Source organism: Mastigoproctus giganteus, chromosome 2, assembly GCF_048544385.1.
Source record: "Mastigoproctus giganteus isolate SK-2022 chromosome 2, ASM4854438v1, whole genome shotgun sequence".
Classification (NCBI taxonomy): domain Eukaryota; kingdom Metazoa; phylum Arthropoda; class Arachnida; order Uropygi; family Thelyphonidae; genus Mastigoproctus; species Mastigoproctus giganteus.
This window is the reverse complement of record NC_143576.1, coordinates 154,681,562-154,696,910: the sequence shown is the minus strand read 5'-3', so window position 1 is coordinate 154,696,910 and position 15,349 is coordinate 154,681,562. Positions and strand designations below refer to the sequence as shown.

General features: G+C 40.7%; 1 protein-coding gene across 1 annotated transcript in view; it reads left to right on the top strand.

The window, feature by feature from the left end:
• LOC150089676 (uncharacterized) overlaps nt 1–3,322 on the top strand; it is a 124,288-nt gene extending 120,966 nt beyond the window's left edge. Inside the window, exon 3 of the mRNA XM_090389592.1 lies at nt 1,694–3,322. Within this exon, the coding sequence (XP_090245718.1) occupies nt 1,694–2,341 (648 nt within the window). The 3' untranslated portion in view covers nt 2,342–3,322. The remainder of the gene's footprint in view (nt 1–1,693) is intronic.
• The last annotated feature ends 12,027 nt before the right edge of the window (nt 3,323–15,349 follow it).

Here is a 15,349-nt window from a genome sequence, read left to right as displayed (position 1 = left end):
AACGAATACTTCGTTTGAAAAATAAATAAACTCGAATGCACCATGTTTTCTCAAGGTTCGTGAGATTTGGTTTATTTATTAAAATCGCTTTGCATTATTTAACAGCGATTATTCTTCGCTAACATTTAATTTTCTTATTTAAAACAGTACGCCCGAATCATCTTTTAGTTTTTACGTTATACTAGGGCCGAAAGGGAAAAATTGGGATCCTTCACTCTTGCGCTCATGTTTCGATATTTCATGACTATATGCATAACTGAGTACACAAGACTATTCAGAAAGGGGAGGGTGAATATTTTGCAAGAGTGTTTCTGCACAAAAATGCAAACAAAAGGTCCTTTTTATATTTAAAGCATCATTATCGAGTTATACGATCTCAAATACGCCTGAAATCAGGTTTGTCTAACAATGTGCAGACATGTTGAACAAAATTGCAGACTGCATATTAAGTTCTCCTTGGTGTGTAAAAGTGGTCTCGTAAGTTCATATCACAGTGACGAGACCATCAAGAGGGCCAACAGAAGTGCAGAATCTACCAACAAAACTTCAATTTGATTTTCCTGCATTCTTCTGGTTAAAGGATTTGAACTCTTACAACAGGTGGAAGTTTGACGCATTCTGTGTGTGCCAAACGAGATCTTGAGTCGAAAAGTTGTGATCGGACTACTGCTGATGGAATGGTCGATGGGATCACCATTGGTACGACCGATTCCAACCGAAATCGGCTACAGCTATTTCTCCCTGTTGCAGAACTCCATTTCCTGAAGTTAGGGCAATGGCAAACATTCTAATGTCAACATTCTGTGTTCCATCTCTTTTGCAATGATTCCATGTCGCAATATACAGCGTCTGTTATATCCAGAGCTTCCATCTTCTGAAACTCATTTTAACAACGGCAGGTGGGGGAGGGAATTGGGATAACCAAACTTTAACCCACTTTCACGTTTTACTTTTATTCGAATTTCAAGACGGTTCAGAGGAGGACATAAGTTCATGAAGTCTAACTGGAAAAAGTAATAAATAATTTTAAAAAATAATTATACTTGGTCCCACTGACGATTTGAATGTACACTACGTTCAATAGACTATGCAAAAAGCCTGTAAATAGAGAAAAACTAGTGGGAGATGGGGAGGAACTGGGTTCAGTCATGCAGATTGCGCCCTTTAACCGTGGTGAAGTGTGACCATTTTATTTCTGTATTCATCTTATTAATGAGATGAATGCGCGTCTTTAAACTCCTGGAAATTTTTTGTACCTACGTACCATAATTTTTTACAAATACCACGAATGTCCAAGTTTTATCTTTTTTAAGGCTGTTCATAATTTTATGGACTTTTAGCAATCCTGGTTGCGACCTTTTATGAAAAGAGATTTGCGTATTAACACGAGTGGTGCAGACATTTTTCGCACATTTATCGCCCATAACGCTACAACTCAAACTTTCACGTAGACGACGAATGCTCAGTTCAGATTTGTAAAATTAGCAGGCCTAACAAGGGCCAAGATTTTTCGTTGTTTTATAAGCTCAGCAAAAATCGACAGATTTTCTTTGGTGTAAACGACAATAGTAAAATATTACTCGATAACAATACCTTAAATGCAAAAATACCTTCTGTTCGACTACCATTTTTAAATAATCTATATAATACGAAATGGTCATATTGACGTTAACTCTTATTTATTTCTGTTTAGGTAAAAATCTGGTTCCAAAATCGAAGAACCAAATGGAAAAAACAGGACGGAATTTCCAACGCCGAAGCTGCAGAAATGAAGCCATCAACGGAGAAGTCGACAAGCGGTGGTAAAAGCAAAAGTAGTTCCAAGTCGAGTCACAAGTCGGGAGCAGGCAACGTCGCCCCCAAACCACACGCGACCCTCAATCTCACTTGTGTCACCAACGGGTTGGACATGGGAAGTACCACAGACGCTGCAGCCCACAAATCGAACACGAGTACAATCCCCTCCCAGGTAAAGCCGGACATTACCGCTTCGCCGACCTTCATCAGCAGTGGCGTTGTGGACAATGGCATCGACTCTTCTGAAAGTCGCAGCTCGCCGGCCGACGACACACTCTGGACAAAAACAGCGTCACCCTCGTCTTCGTTAGATACTGCGGACAGTTCTGCTGACGACGCTCACAGCGATACACAAGGAGAATCGCTCTTCGGCTCCTCAGGTCAACGGCACGGATACCCACTCGGTTTCTCCCCCACGAACGGCACCCTGACAGCATTCCAACACCCGGAAGTAGGAACAGCTGGTCAGGATCCGGAGATGCAACGCAGCACAGCCGTAGCTGACGGTCAAGAGGAAATGGATATCTCGCGAAACGAACACTGACGACAGGATTAATGACTATTTCAGCGCAACCCTCTCCCTCCCCCCCTTCCCGGCACCCCAAGTTTATTCTGAACTGAGGGTAACTCAGCCGCTTTTCTAGGTAACCCCCGTCAATCAAGGCGAAGATGTGCTCTGTGGTCTAATCGCTAATTGTACTGTTAAAGGCCACAATCCGTGAATAGAAAAATCTGAGACTCGACGAGGAGCAACAACACAAAATCGGTCCCTACGAAACAGGTGACTGTGACAGAAAACGAACAAACTGCGAGAAAACACAGATCACGTGACGTGCTTTGAGTTAATGTGCGCATGAGGCCTATAGTTACCAGTTGCCGTAAGATTAATTATTTAAACAGCTCACTTCAGCGTTAGAATATTATTTAAAAACACCTACAGAAAGAGAGAGGAGAGAAAGGTTTCTCGCCTCCATATCGCATATTTGTTGAACTATATTAATAGTGCACATAATGAAGTGAATCCCAATACCACACAATCTCGGAGATGACTTCAGCCCCTTTCCAGGAGCTAACGCCATGTATATTCTACGCTTGTTGAATTAGCTCGAAAAGCTCCCTTTGCTACTTTAGCTATCAAGTTTTGCGTCCCCCTCCCTCTTTGAAACTCCCCGTGTTCATATTTATCGCTAGATTGTATTTCTCCGTTGATTAACGAATAGTTTATCAACCCTCTGATAAGCAGGTTGACAACAGATTCCTCCCCACGTGCTGGCGTGCTGTAATAAAGTGAAGCCTTGTAACCGGAGAGCTTGGAACACATAGTTGCTGTCATCGTTTGGGCCCAAGATAACGCCAGCCGAACGCAGCGTCTCTGTCAACTGTGTCGTCTGCTACACCATTAATTCCCCTCTGATTAAAGGCTTAGTTGAGGTGCTGAGAGCGAGATACTTCCCCCTACCTACATCCCTTTCATAGCTTCTTTACAAAATTTGGTTTATTTTTCTCCTCATTACTGATTTAAAAAAAAAAATACTTCCTAGTTGCATATTTTGGTTGTTTTTATAAACGGCATTCAAATATGACTCAAACCTACATATGTGCATATTACCGAGTTAACTCAGGATTTTTAACTTCATATAGTACTCAGCCGAGTAAACTAGGAATAATTGAAGTGGCTAACAAAAAACAAATTATTAAACAATGAAATTAAACGTATTATGGTCCTAATTTCAAAAACTAACCACCCTATTTACATAAATGATACGATTGGCATTTGTTTCTTCAATAAATGCTCCATGACCAAACCTCTCTCTTTCTCTCTCTTCAATGAAGTCTGTTATTGTAGAACTCGACTCAAAGTTATTTTGTACTTTTCATTTAGCAATTTCAACAGTTTATCCCTGGTTCAATATACATCTCAATCGGGCACGTTCACGAATTAATTTTCGGGGAACTTAACCAGTGTTTGATTTAATTTCCTTTTTAGAATAATACTATCGAGCAGTAATAAGTCATTAATACTGGTATATTTGGAATTATTGTTGTAAATCAAAATAAAAGCCTTTCTCCTTTAATAACACTAGGCTTATGTGCGATGCTTGCCAGTGGAGAAAGGATTTGAAACAATGAAAACAGTCTCCTAGCAACAGCATGCGGCAGCTGGTGAACAACTGCAAACGATAATGGCATGTGATATACAACAAAACCAGCGTTCACTCAAGCTGACGTGGCACTACTATGGAAGGCTACCTGGTGTCTTGCCTTATTCTGTTGGGAGAAAAGAATGTAAGACCAGAACAACCTTAGAGTGAACAATGGACGAACATCCACCATAATAACCATTGTGTTGGGCACAACCAAAAGGGGTTCAAATGGCACCATTTACAGAGCGAGAAATATCTCGCGAGTCGTTAGTTTCGTATTGAAAAGATAGAATATCAGTAGTTAGTTTGTATATTACAGATTTATTTTAAAAGAACCATCGTTTAGCTAGTCGGACTCTGCTATGGTCTTCTGTTTCATCAAGGAATGTCTGCTGCCATCACCAATAGTCTGTAAAGTGCCATTACTTCACTCTGTGTATATCCGTTAATGTATGTATGTGTGTAGAGCGTAACAGCGTATCGTGTGACGTCATATAGCTTCGAACCAAGAAGTGCCAATGAAACCAAACGTGTGAAGATGAAGGGGCATTGTGCTGCGTGAGTTCATCATCGGTATAATAGCCAGAAACAGAGAGGTGCTGTACTAATTACTGCAGCTAATTAAAAAATAATAAATAAAAACTATTTACGACAACTGTCTATATTTTTATGTGTGTGATTTCTTGCTTCGAGGGTAATTTAATCAAGATTTGTTTTTCGGTTGGTTTAAAACTTCGTGGTTCATTTAGGAAAGAAGGATGCGTGGTTAAATTAACAAGCAGATAACACACCATACACTATTCCTGTGTCGAGATTTATACTTCTGTGGAGGAGTGAAACAGAAAACACTATGGATTTAAAGAAAAACGATGCATTTATTCAAAAAGTATTTGGAATACATTACTGTAAACATTCATTGTCCTTTCTTATAACCTCGGATATCACTAAAGGGCGACCCTCTCGCTTTTCCCGATCTAAAGATCAAGTTTTGTTTTTCTCTGTTTCCGGTTTTCTTCCAGTTGTGTGTCATATTGAAAGTGAAATCGTGGGATTGATTTCTAAATGGCTCCTTTATTCTGAAAAGACTGGTATCTCGACTTAAGCTTTTTGGAAGCTCCAAATGGTGTGTTGTAATTAGTACACCGATAATAAAAGTTAATTTATGGTCTATGTCTCGTATATGTGCAGTTACTTACGATATAGAAATTAGAATGTGATGTTTCTCTGGTATTCCTCATCTTGTGACCATATTTGAGTGGTCAGGGTAAAAGTGCCTTAAATAAGTGGGTTCCTCGGTTAACAGGTGTCCAGAGTTAAAGAACCAACGGACACAAAAAAAAAAACAGCGCATTAAGATACACTCGTTGAATTTGAATCAAAAATTGACGTACCCAAAACTTACCCAGAAGTGTACCAGTAATTCACGGACCAAGAAACTGTGCACGAATTGCAAAATGTATGTTGTTGTAGTAGAGTTTTAGGAGCATTACCGACTAAGGCCATATTCCTCCGTGTATATTGTCTGTAAATTGCGTATGTTCTGATGTCGATTTTCTGTTTGCTGGACGAAAAACCCGAGTTTCCGACAGAAACAAAATCACGCTACCCTCGTCTGAGACTAAGCCACGTTGTGAAAAAGGGCCCATAAAATTCGTCTCTTCCTCGACGGGACCCGAACCTAGGTGTTTTCCACCCGGTGTGGGCAGGACGGCGATCCTAACAACTGTGCTACCCCACGAAGGCTGCAAAATGTAAATTTTGTTCCCACTGTTATTCTTCCTACTGCCCTTCGCCTCAGTTAAAGGTTAATGTGGTTCAGGTTTCAATTTAGAAATCGTTAATCAAAATTAACGATTTCTAAATTGAAACCTGAACCACATTAACCTCTCCTAACTTTTTCTAAACTTAAGTGTCCCCCGTTTTTTTTTTTTTTTTTTCAAGGTCCTAGCCACCGAAATCTCAGGAAATTAGGTGGTAGGATCTGCCAGAGTATATGAAAGCTACTGGGTTCCTGGTCTGCCTCCACGGGGCGTAAGTGGGGCAACGTTGGGCCCCAACTGGGGTTCAGCGGCTAAACGACCAGAAGAAGAACGGTACACGACACTAAACGATCCAAGACCCACATACTTAAATCTCTGGCATTTACAGCGTACTGTAACACACCACAATGTAAACTACGCGGAGATGGGGAAAACCCCTGGTGCCACTTGACCCTAAACACACTTACACTTAAATCATCTAGACTGGGTCAGCTTGATAATTCCCAAGAGCTTCCCAAGCTATTTTATATGGTGGTCTGTTTCGCACGTTGGAAGAACTTTCATATACCGCAACTTGTTCAGTCCATTATGTTCGTCGCCGCACCTTGCATAGCGCGGCAGTATTACGATTCGCTTAGTTTTCACTTAATTTGTAATCCGGGATGGAAGTAGCTTTTCAGAACTAGATGAACATTCTATTTGTAGTTCTACTAAGTAAATCCAACTCTTATTAGGATTAGTAGAAGCGTTCGCGACATCTCTGAAATTGGAGAGCAGGTTTTCACCCGCTTTCAGCCTTGTTTGTAATACAAGCTAGCCATCCCCAGTGGTTGTTTCAGGTTTATGCTACCTCGTCGGTTGGAAGCGAGAAACCGCAGTGCAGCACCTCACAGCCAAGAGATGATTTAAGTTACAAGATTAAAGATGCCAAAATGGGTAAGCAAACTTAGAAAATTTAATGCATAAGTTGTAGCCGCAAAAGCAGTACTTAGTTTAATTGCAGTACTTAGGTTTACTTTTTCTGAATGATAGACTGAAGTTAAAAAAAAAGTTGCTGTTATTAAGAGTACGTATGTAGCCATTACTTTGAGTTGTGGCTTATTATTCCCTAAATTTTCTGAGATCTTTTAATAATGAAAAGCAACTGTATTGTATTATAATCATAAATACACTTGGTGTCCGACCTAATAAACTTCCTTAAGCCACACGTAAGTCGTCTGGGCATGGATTCCATGAGAATGAGTTGGCATGAATTCCATGCCAACTCGATCGCGACCATCAGTTGCCTCAGATTTCATTACGGCTGGTCCCCATTTCGAACAGCTCGTTTCTCCACTTCCCATAAATGTTCAGTCGAGTTGAGATCTAACGACTGAGTAGGGCAATGAAGTCTGAAAGTTACCGTCATTCTCCTGGAACCACTTCCTAAGGATACGTGTTTGTGGCGTGACTCTTTATCCTACTGGAACAGACTACTGCCAGATGAACAAACTTTGAGTATGAAGGAATGCACTTGGTTAGCAACGACGTTCAAGTAAGCCGTGACATTTAGACATTCATCCACTGGTATCTGGAGGTCTAAAGTGTGTCACTAAAACATTTCCCCAAACGCTATCACACTTCCACTAGCAGTATGTGGCGTTGATACCCGCTACGATGTGTTCATTGATAGATGTCTGTTGTCACCATACTTTGGTCCTACTAAAAGCAGGAGACAACTGAAAGCGGGATTCGTCAGAGTGGGCAAGCTTTTTTCCACTCTTCAAATGAACTATGCAAGGGAGTATCAGCTTAGGGAACTGGTGCAGCTACACCACAAGATAGTACGTCACTGTTCCTGTGCTCACTGCATCTGTAACTGCTTGATTTTAACTGGCAGGACTGGAATCTGATAAGATCATCTGCAACTTAAGTTATTATTATAATTATAATAATAACTTAATTCCGTCCATGATACGGTCCAACACACAGAGTTCGAATATACAGCTATGCACCGATTGTGGCCGTTTGTTATACTGCACGATTCTTTTCGCCCTCCGTTATCGTCTGACATCAACAAACTGTCTTTGGCTACATGGCCGCCACTGGCGTGGTTTTCTAGTCAGTGTCCGTGATTCATTCATCGGTACATCTGATGCAAGACACGTTATGGACTGAAGATATGCAAATGTCTCTGACAGATTGCTTGAATAATGGAGCGTACCTAAATCAAATGTCTTATAATGGAGAATTTTAGCTTTCCCAGATATGACTGGAACTTGTGGATTGGTCACTCACACACTATCAATATTCTTGTGGATTAATTGGATGGCCGTTTTCTACAGCAACAGCATGTTAGAGAGAAAACAAAAGGAAGCTCTTGATCTGATTACCAGCAACTATTCTTCATACATTAAGAATCTTCAGGTAAGACATCCACTGGGCATCAATTGTAGTGTACAGATGTGGTATTTACTTAAAAGGCATAACTAATGTCAAGGGAAGGGCTTTTGATTTCGCCAGAGTGGTTAGGTGCACTCAGTTTTAAATTATGTGCTGCGGGACCAGCTGTCGATTTACCAAAAGCAAATTCTAAATGGGAAGCATTCAGGGAAGTAATCGTAGAAGCTACTAGGCTCTTCATACAAACTAAGAAATACTGTTCAAGACAGACCTGAATAAATATTGTATGAGGTGTTGAGACAAGTGGCGGTGAAGAAAAATACATGGAATGAATATACAGTAAATTGTCAGATGGTGCAGAAGCCTATGGCAGATATAAATTAGCCTGTAATCAAGTCATAAAAGAGGTTAGGCAAGCAAAGGCAGATTATGAGAAGCCTGGCAGAGAATGCCAAGAAAAGCAGCAAAGACTTCTTTATTTATATTAATAGAAGATGAAAGAGTTTGAATCACATTGATCCACTTCATGCCGATGTTTTTACTGTTGATAATCCTGTTCAGCTTGCTGACAAAGTGGATAGATACTTTGCATCTACATTCACTCATAAGGAGTTTTTAGGGATGGGATGCCAGAAATTCGTCAAAATCTAACAAGGAGCTAAATGATTTTGTAATTACTAGGAGGAAAGTGAAATCGAAGCTAAACATAAAAAAAAGGAGCCTGGGATAAATGAGTTCTATCCAATTATATTAAGGGACTCTACAATTATATTAAGGGAGGCAACACAGGAGGAAAGACAACCTTTAGCCATAATTATGAGAATATCCTTGGATTCTGGGAAGGTCCCTATGGACTGGAGATATGCAAATATATGCTCAATTCAAAAAGTGGGATCAAAAGCCGACATCAGTAATTAAACCTGTTAGCTTAATGCCTGTTCATGAAAAATAATGGAGTCACTAGTTAAAGAAGTAATCGGGACCATGTAGACAGGAATGCAATTATACTGCAGTCTCAGCATGGATTTCTTAAATTTCTTAATAGGCAGCCTTATCTGATTGGATACTATGATGCAGAAACCAAGGAACTAGTTGCAAAAAATAATTTTGATATCATATACTTGGATTTCAGGAAAGCTTTTGATACTGTTGCACGTGAAAAACTGCTGTATAAATTGGAGCAGCACGGCATTAGGGGCAAGTTACTGCTATGCTTAAAGAGTTCAGTGAGAGAAAATTAGCAGAGAGTGGTTATTAATGGACGCTGCTCTTCAAGGGCTAAAGTTATTAGTGGAGTCCCCCAGGGTTCAGTGCCGGATCATTGTTGTTTTCTATATTTATCAATGACATTGATGAAGGTACATAAGGCTTAGCCTTAATGTCTAAGTTTGCAGATGATACAAAGATTGGTAGGGTGGTTAATGACAGTACATTACTGCAACAGGATCTAGAAAACTTTAGGCAGTGCTGAGAAATGGCAACTGAAGTTTATTATTGACAACTGTAATAGGGCCTCCGTAGCCGAGTGGGCAGGAGCGGGAGTGCAGTAGCACACGCTCTTTGAGTAGACCGGGGTTCAAGCCCCTGACTGCTGAATACGGTCGATCTGCCAACCCGCACTGGACCAGCGTGGCAGATTATGGTCCATTTCCCTCAGCATGAATTGTTGAGGAGGCTTCCACCCTGCAGTGGGTTGATAATGGCTGCACTTTACTTTTTTACCAACTGTGTGATACTAAATTCAGGGTAGTGGAAAATGAAAAATACTTGGGGATAATTGTGCAGTCAGTTCCCTGAGCAGTGCAGACAGGTTGCCAAGACAGGTCATGTGGTGTTGTTAATAATATACAGGAACTTCACTAGCAGGTATAAGGAGTCACCTCCTTATACCTGCTAGTGAATCCCATTGTATAAGGCAATGGTTAGGCCACATCTTAGTACTGCATAGAAGTCTGAAGACTTCATTTTAGTTCTGTAGTTCATGCAGTTCTGCTGGAAATGGTGCAGAGAAGGTTGCAAGATTGGAGAGGAAAACAAAGGGCCGCTCTTACCAAGAAACGCTCCAGTTCTGAAAATTTGGAGACTATGCATCTGCGAGGTGATCTGATTGAGGTGTTTAAGGCTTTGAATGGATTGAGCAAGTTCAATGCTGAAGGCATAATATTTTTCCTCTTGCACAAACTATACACGTTAGGGGGAGTTATAAATTTAATTTTAGGAAGGATAGATGCGCGGAAACTTCCGTCTGTTGTTGTGGAAGTGGGTAGTTCGAATAAATTCAAGGAAAAACTAGTAGAAAAAAAAATAGGCATTAAACATTACTACTGTGGAGAACGGAAAAACATTTGGTAATCGCGCTTCCAGTAACCAAGTCAACTTTGTTGTCAGTATAATCGGTAAGTAGTTTGCTCTCCACCATTCGATAATGTGGGTTACGTGCATGTATGTGGTGTAGTTTCCTGATTATAGAACAGTGTAATGAATGAATTCTATAATCATACTTTTAATTGTAAAAATTAAAGTAAATGATCAGTGTAAGATTTTTTCGATAACTAATGGAAGACCTGTGATATTCTCTTGTTCACTCATTTCTAGAAATGAGTGAAGAGAATATTCCATTCTTTGAAACGTTAAAAGGAAAATACCGAGATGAGTATTGGATTTCTGGAGGCCTAATTGTCTACTTTTCTTCAGAATTTCTATACGAAAGAAACCTGTAGTACCCTAGCAAGAGGTACTGCTAATCTATCATAAAAAGGCACTAATGAATCACGCTCCCGACCTGACACCTCGCACCTACACACCATGAAAATATGATGGTTGTGGAACGTGAAATCTTCAACGGGACATTCCCATCATTAATCTAGTTAATAAGTCATTACGGCATATGAGGACTCCAAACAGGTTTTAATTTTTTTTGCAAACCTCATATTTAATAAAGAAATATCTTAAGATACCAATAACCATAGAAAATTGGTTACTTTAATGAATCCCTTAATGTATTATACTCTTCAGTAGCGCTGTAATAAAAAATACGTTAAGCATCGTCGTTAGAAGATGATTGAGTATTCAGCTGAGACGTGACCATTTTAGCTATCAAATATAATTTATTCACAAAGCACTTCCTTACGGTTAGTTAATAATTTAGTCTCACATCCACCAATCACTCTCACCGTTGGCTGAATTTAGTCTTTTCTTGTTCCTAATTGCGAGGAGAATAATTCATTAACGGAGGTTTGGTATTCTAAGAAGATCTCTTGACCCTAATGGATTAGGTAATGGATTCAGTGTCTTATGCGATGGTCTTAGTTAGAGTTTAATGGTTTTCTGCGAGTTTGTCATTAGCTGGTCCGTCCCAATCTTTCTGTGCTGTCGAACAAAAATATAAAATTAATTTCGCGTAGATTACTACACATTTCACTTGGGAATTACCAGAGATCAGTTGAACTTCAGTAAAAGGTACCTACTTCGCATTAACAGACTTCCTTTTCTTCCTTCTACCAAAGAACATTGTATATAGCAACACAATTAAATGCGTGAGTAGTCAATGTACCAACATACGTATAAAGAACATATTTCAGTGTCTGCAGAAAGTAACAAAGTCATCGGAATCTCTTAAATTTCCATCTTTCCATCGCTCGTTTTGTCCCTTTGTTACCCTTCGCAGCACGAACGATACCCAGTCTTATTTCCTGGGGAAGAAGACGCGACGATTATATCAGAAAAACTCTGGCTAGTGACGACGTTAGAATTCTCAACTAAAACACTCTACACGTGCTCACGCGATTGGTGAAGGCGCATTACCGGCACGCGAACATCCTTTATCAACTCATGGTAGATGACACCATTATTTCGGCAAAGATTTTTTTTTCTTGCAATCATTCCGAAGAGGTAGGGGAAGACGTCTCTTTGTACAACTTATTTATAGCATCTGATCTTTACAAAGTAAATGTACAAATGCTTCAGGATCGCAGAAATTTCTCTATGAAAAACATATTTAAAGTCTCAGTAATGGAGGAATAAAGCATTAGAAACACCAGCATCTGTAAACATTAAACATCTCTTGGATTTAAAGGTCACCGAGGTGGGGGGAACGGTGCAACCTCAAAAAGCTTCAGACAAGTTAGCACAAATATAAGCATTTCTTCTTTAGTCTAAAGGACAAGGACTACAAAAGAAAGGCATATATTTGAGCACATTGTCCCGAATGGATTCGGGCCCACAAATACGTTCTACGTTTTCAGCCAGCGGGTACATTGCAGAGTGACCGATCTAACTCCCTGTTTGGTACACTGTGCTTTATTTATAACAGTAAGCACCAACGATTAGCTAACTTGCCCTGTGGTTAGTCGTTTCAAATGAAAAGCACTCAGCTTTCCACGTATAAACAATTAAGTTACAATTTAAAACGATAACTCTGAACACAGGCCAGGAAAATGCTATGCGGCAAGTCTCAGTTAAAGTCACAAGAGTAAGAAGACTTAGTCAATAGCAATATATTGTGCCCAGCTTTTAATTATACCACTTTGTTTTAAGACAATATAATATTTCGCGCGTTTATGTGCGCCAGGGATCCAAATTATCTAATTCCGGTATTGGCAGCTGAGTTAAACAGTCGCAAATTTTTTTTTTGTACAGACTTGAGGATTCGAACTCCCAACGTGCATACCTAACAACGAGCACCCTACCCAATACCACGGAGGCCAGCCATTATTATTCTTATCAACTTATTTCTCTTTGGAAATATCCACTGACAACGTTTGGCTAGAGGGTGTGGTTACATTATTTCAAAGTTTACCAAATTTGTAAAATCATACAACTTGAGATTATTATACACTCAGTAATCACGAAATTATGATCAACCCATCCGTACTGGACTATGCCGCATATCTCGCAGTATAAAAACCCGAACAGCTTTGTACGCCAGAGCAGCGGTAATTTGCATCTGGTCGTGAAGTCAAAGTGATAAAATAGCAGTCATGGGACGGAGATTCATAAAGGGCACGGTTGTGGGACCTCGTTCATCGGGTGTCTGAAAGGTAGGTCACTGTGCGACAGTTGACATCGCAATACAGTACGGGGAATGCTAGAACAATATCCCAAATGACGATAAGCCGCAGAATCAGACGTATGGGATTCCACAGCAGATAACCCAAGAGACACCCTCTCCTCACTGCTGATTATCGTCTACGGCGAATTCTGCAGTGTCAATAATAAGCTGCTTGGACACAGGAGAATTGGAAACGAGTGTGCAGGTCGGATGAGTCCAAATACCAGGTGCAACACATCGACGGACGCTGTGTGTGGCGCAAGCAACGCGAGTCAATGGACCCATAGTGCATGGTGCCTATCCAGTACGGATGGCGGTTGATTAACATGGAATATCTTTTGCTGCAAAAACTAGCATTCCTGGTGTGTATGAACCAACGTTTCACTGGTGAAGTCTACCGGTAGCTCTTAGGAAACCATGTGTCCATATTGCATATTTCCCCCGTCAGAAACGGGATCTTCCAAGGCGATAATGCGTCTTGTAATCGAGCCAGCACTGTGCGCAAGTGGTTCGAAGAACACAGCAAATATATCACCCATCTTGATTGGCCTCCAAATTCGCTTGACCTGAATCCAACTGAACACCTGTGGGATGTTTTGGAAGGAAGAGAGGCGTATGGACACGCAACCGTTATCTATTCAACACCGCAGAAAGCCTTGCAAGGCAGTGTTGGCCACGGATCCCTATGGAAGTCTTCAAACATCTGGTGGGTGTCAATGCGTACGCAAATAGCGGCCGCTGACCGTGCAAACAGTGGTCCAACACGGCATTAGGTAGGTGGTCACCGAGTGTAAGTTGTTATAAGATTTTAATTATTATTCTTATTATAAGCCAAGAATTTAAGCATTAAACAGTAATAATTTATGTTTCTGCTCATCGGAAAGGAAGTTGACTGATCACTGTTTGTTTTTTTTTTTTTTTTTTTTTTGCTGCACAATTGAACCTGCCGGTACACAATCCAAAGATTTCTTTCCTGTATATTTTGTCAATATTTTTAATTTCTATGGGTTAGTGTTCAAATCATTAAAACACTTAACAGTATTTGTTGGGTAAAACCTCCCAAAAGTGTCATGCTTACCCTTGTTAGCCATATTGCCCTTGTAGGCATAAATCGCAAGAGTCGGCCATACAAATGCAAGCAAGTCTTGCTTATTACTTCGTATTTGCATACACGAAACCAAAGCTTCGCCAGAAACTCCAGATGGAACATCAATCTTTGGAATATTATTAGCAAACCAACTTCGTATTAGATGCAAAACGGGAAAGAGCGAAGATAAAACTGTTAATATCGATAACTCATCAATCTCTCTAATGCCAGAAGGTCTCCTGTCTCCGCCAAATGGTCGACAGCCTGGATACCATCTCCAAATGAAGTATTTTCCATCATCACATCATAATACGGCGTATTATGTAAGGGTTGCCTGACAGATGTGTTCTAGACCTATTAAGCTTCTAAATGTCTTAGGGGTGGGAGCATGGGGTGGTTACCTTTCCAAGTGTACAGACACTCGACGGAGCATTAATATCTTCGAAACTGCGTGTGTTTTGTAATTAGAACTTTAATTGCCACCGGAAACTTTTACATCTCAGACACCACGCTAAGCAACTGTTTTTCTTTCTTATTACGTCCATATCTTGTCCGTATCTGTCTACCCGACAGTGGGATAGGACGTCAAGGGAAGGAGGGGAAGAAAGCCACACACCAGATAACTACTTCACTTCTACCCCGTACACACAGTGGGCTCCCGTCCACCTTTCTCCGACACACGTCGATGCGTTTGATTTCTCATTGGCGCCAATCGTAAAGTACTCCGCCCTTTCCTTGTCCGCAGCTCACTGTGCGCCGAAGTCCGTTAATGAACGCCGGACTTGGAGAGTCTGGAGCAGTTACGCCCTGCAATTTCATATTCGCCACGTCCGACATTACCAACTAATTCAAACGGACTGGCAGTCGACTGCCACCCCTTCGAATTGCGCCCGTTTCTCGGTGTGTGTGAAACCTTGTGCTCGCTTGCTGCTGTCCGTAATTTAATCACGGAGTTCAATCACGTGCCGTCGCTCTGTGTGCGGTGATCTGTTGACATCCATAGACGTCTGCCGGAGATGAGATCCACTCCACGTCATTGGGAGATGCTTCAAGAGAGAGAGGGGGGTAGAGAGAGAGAGAAGAAAAATAACCATCAAAAAAGAACACAGGATACATCGCTTACTTTCTC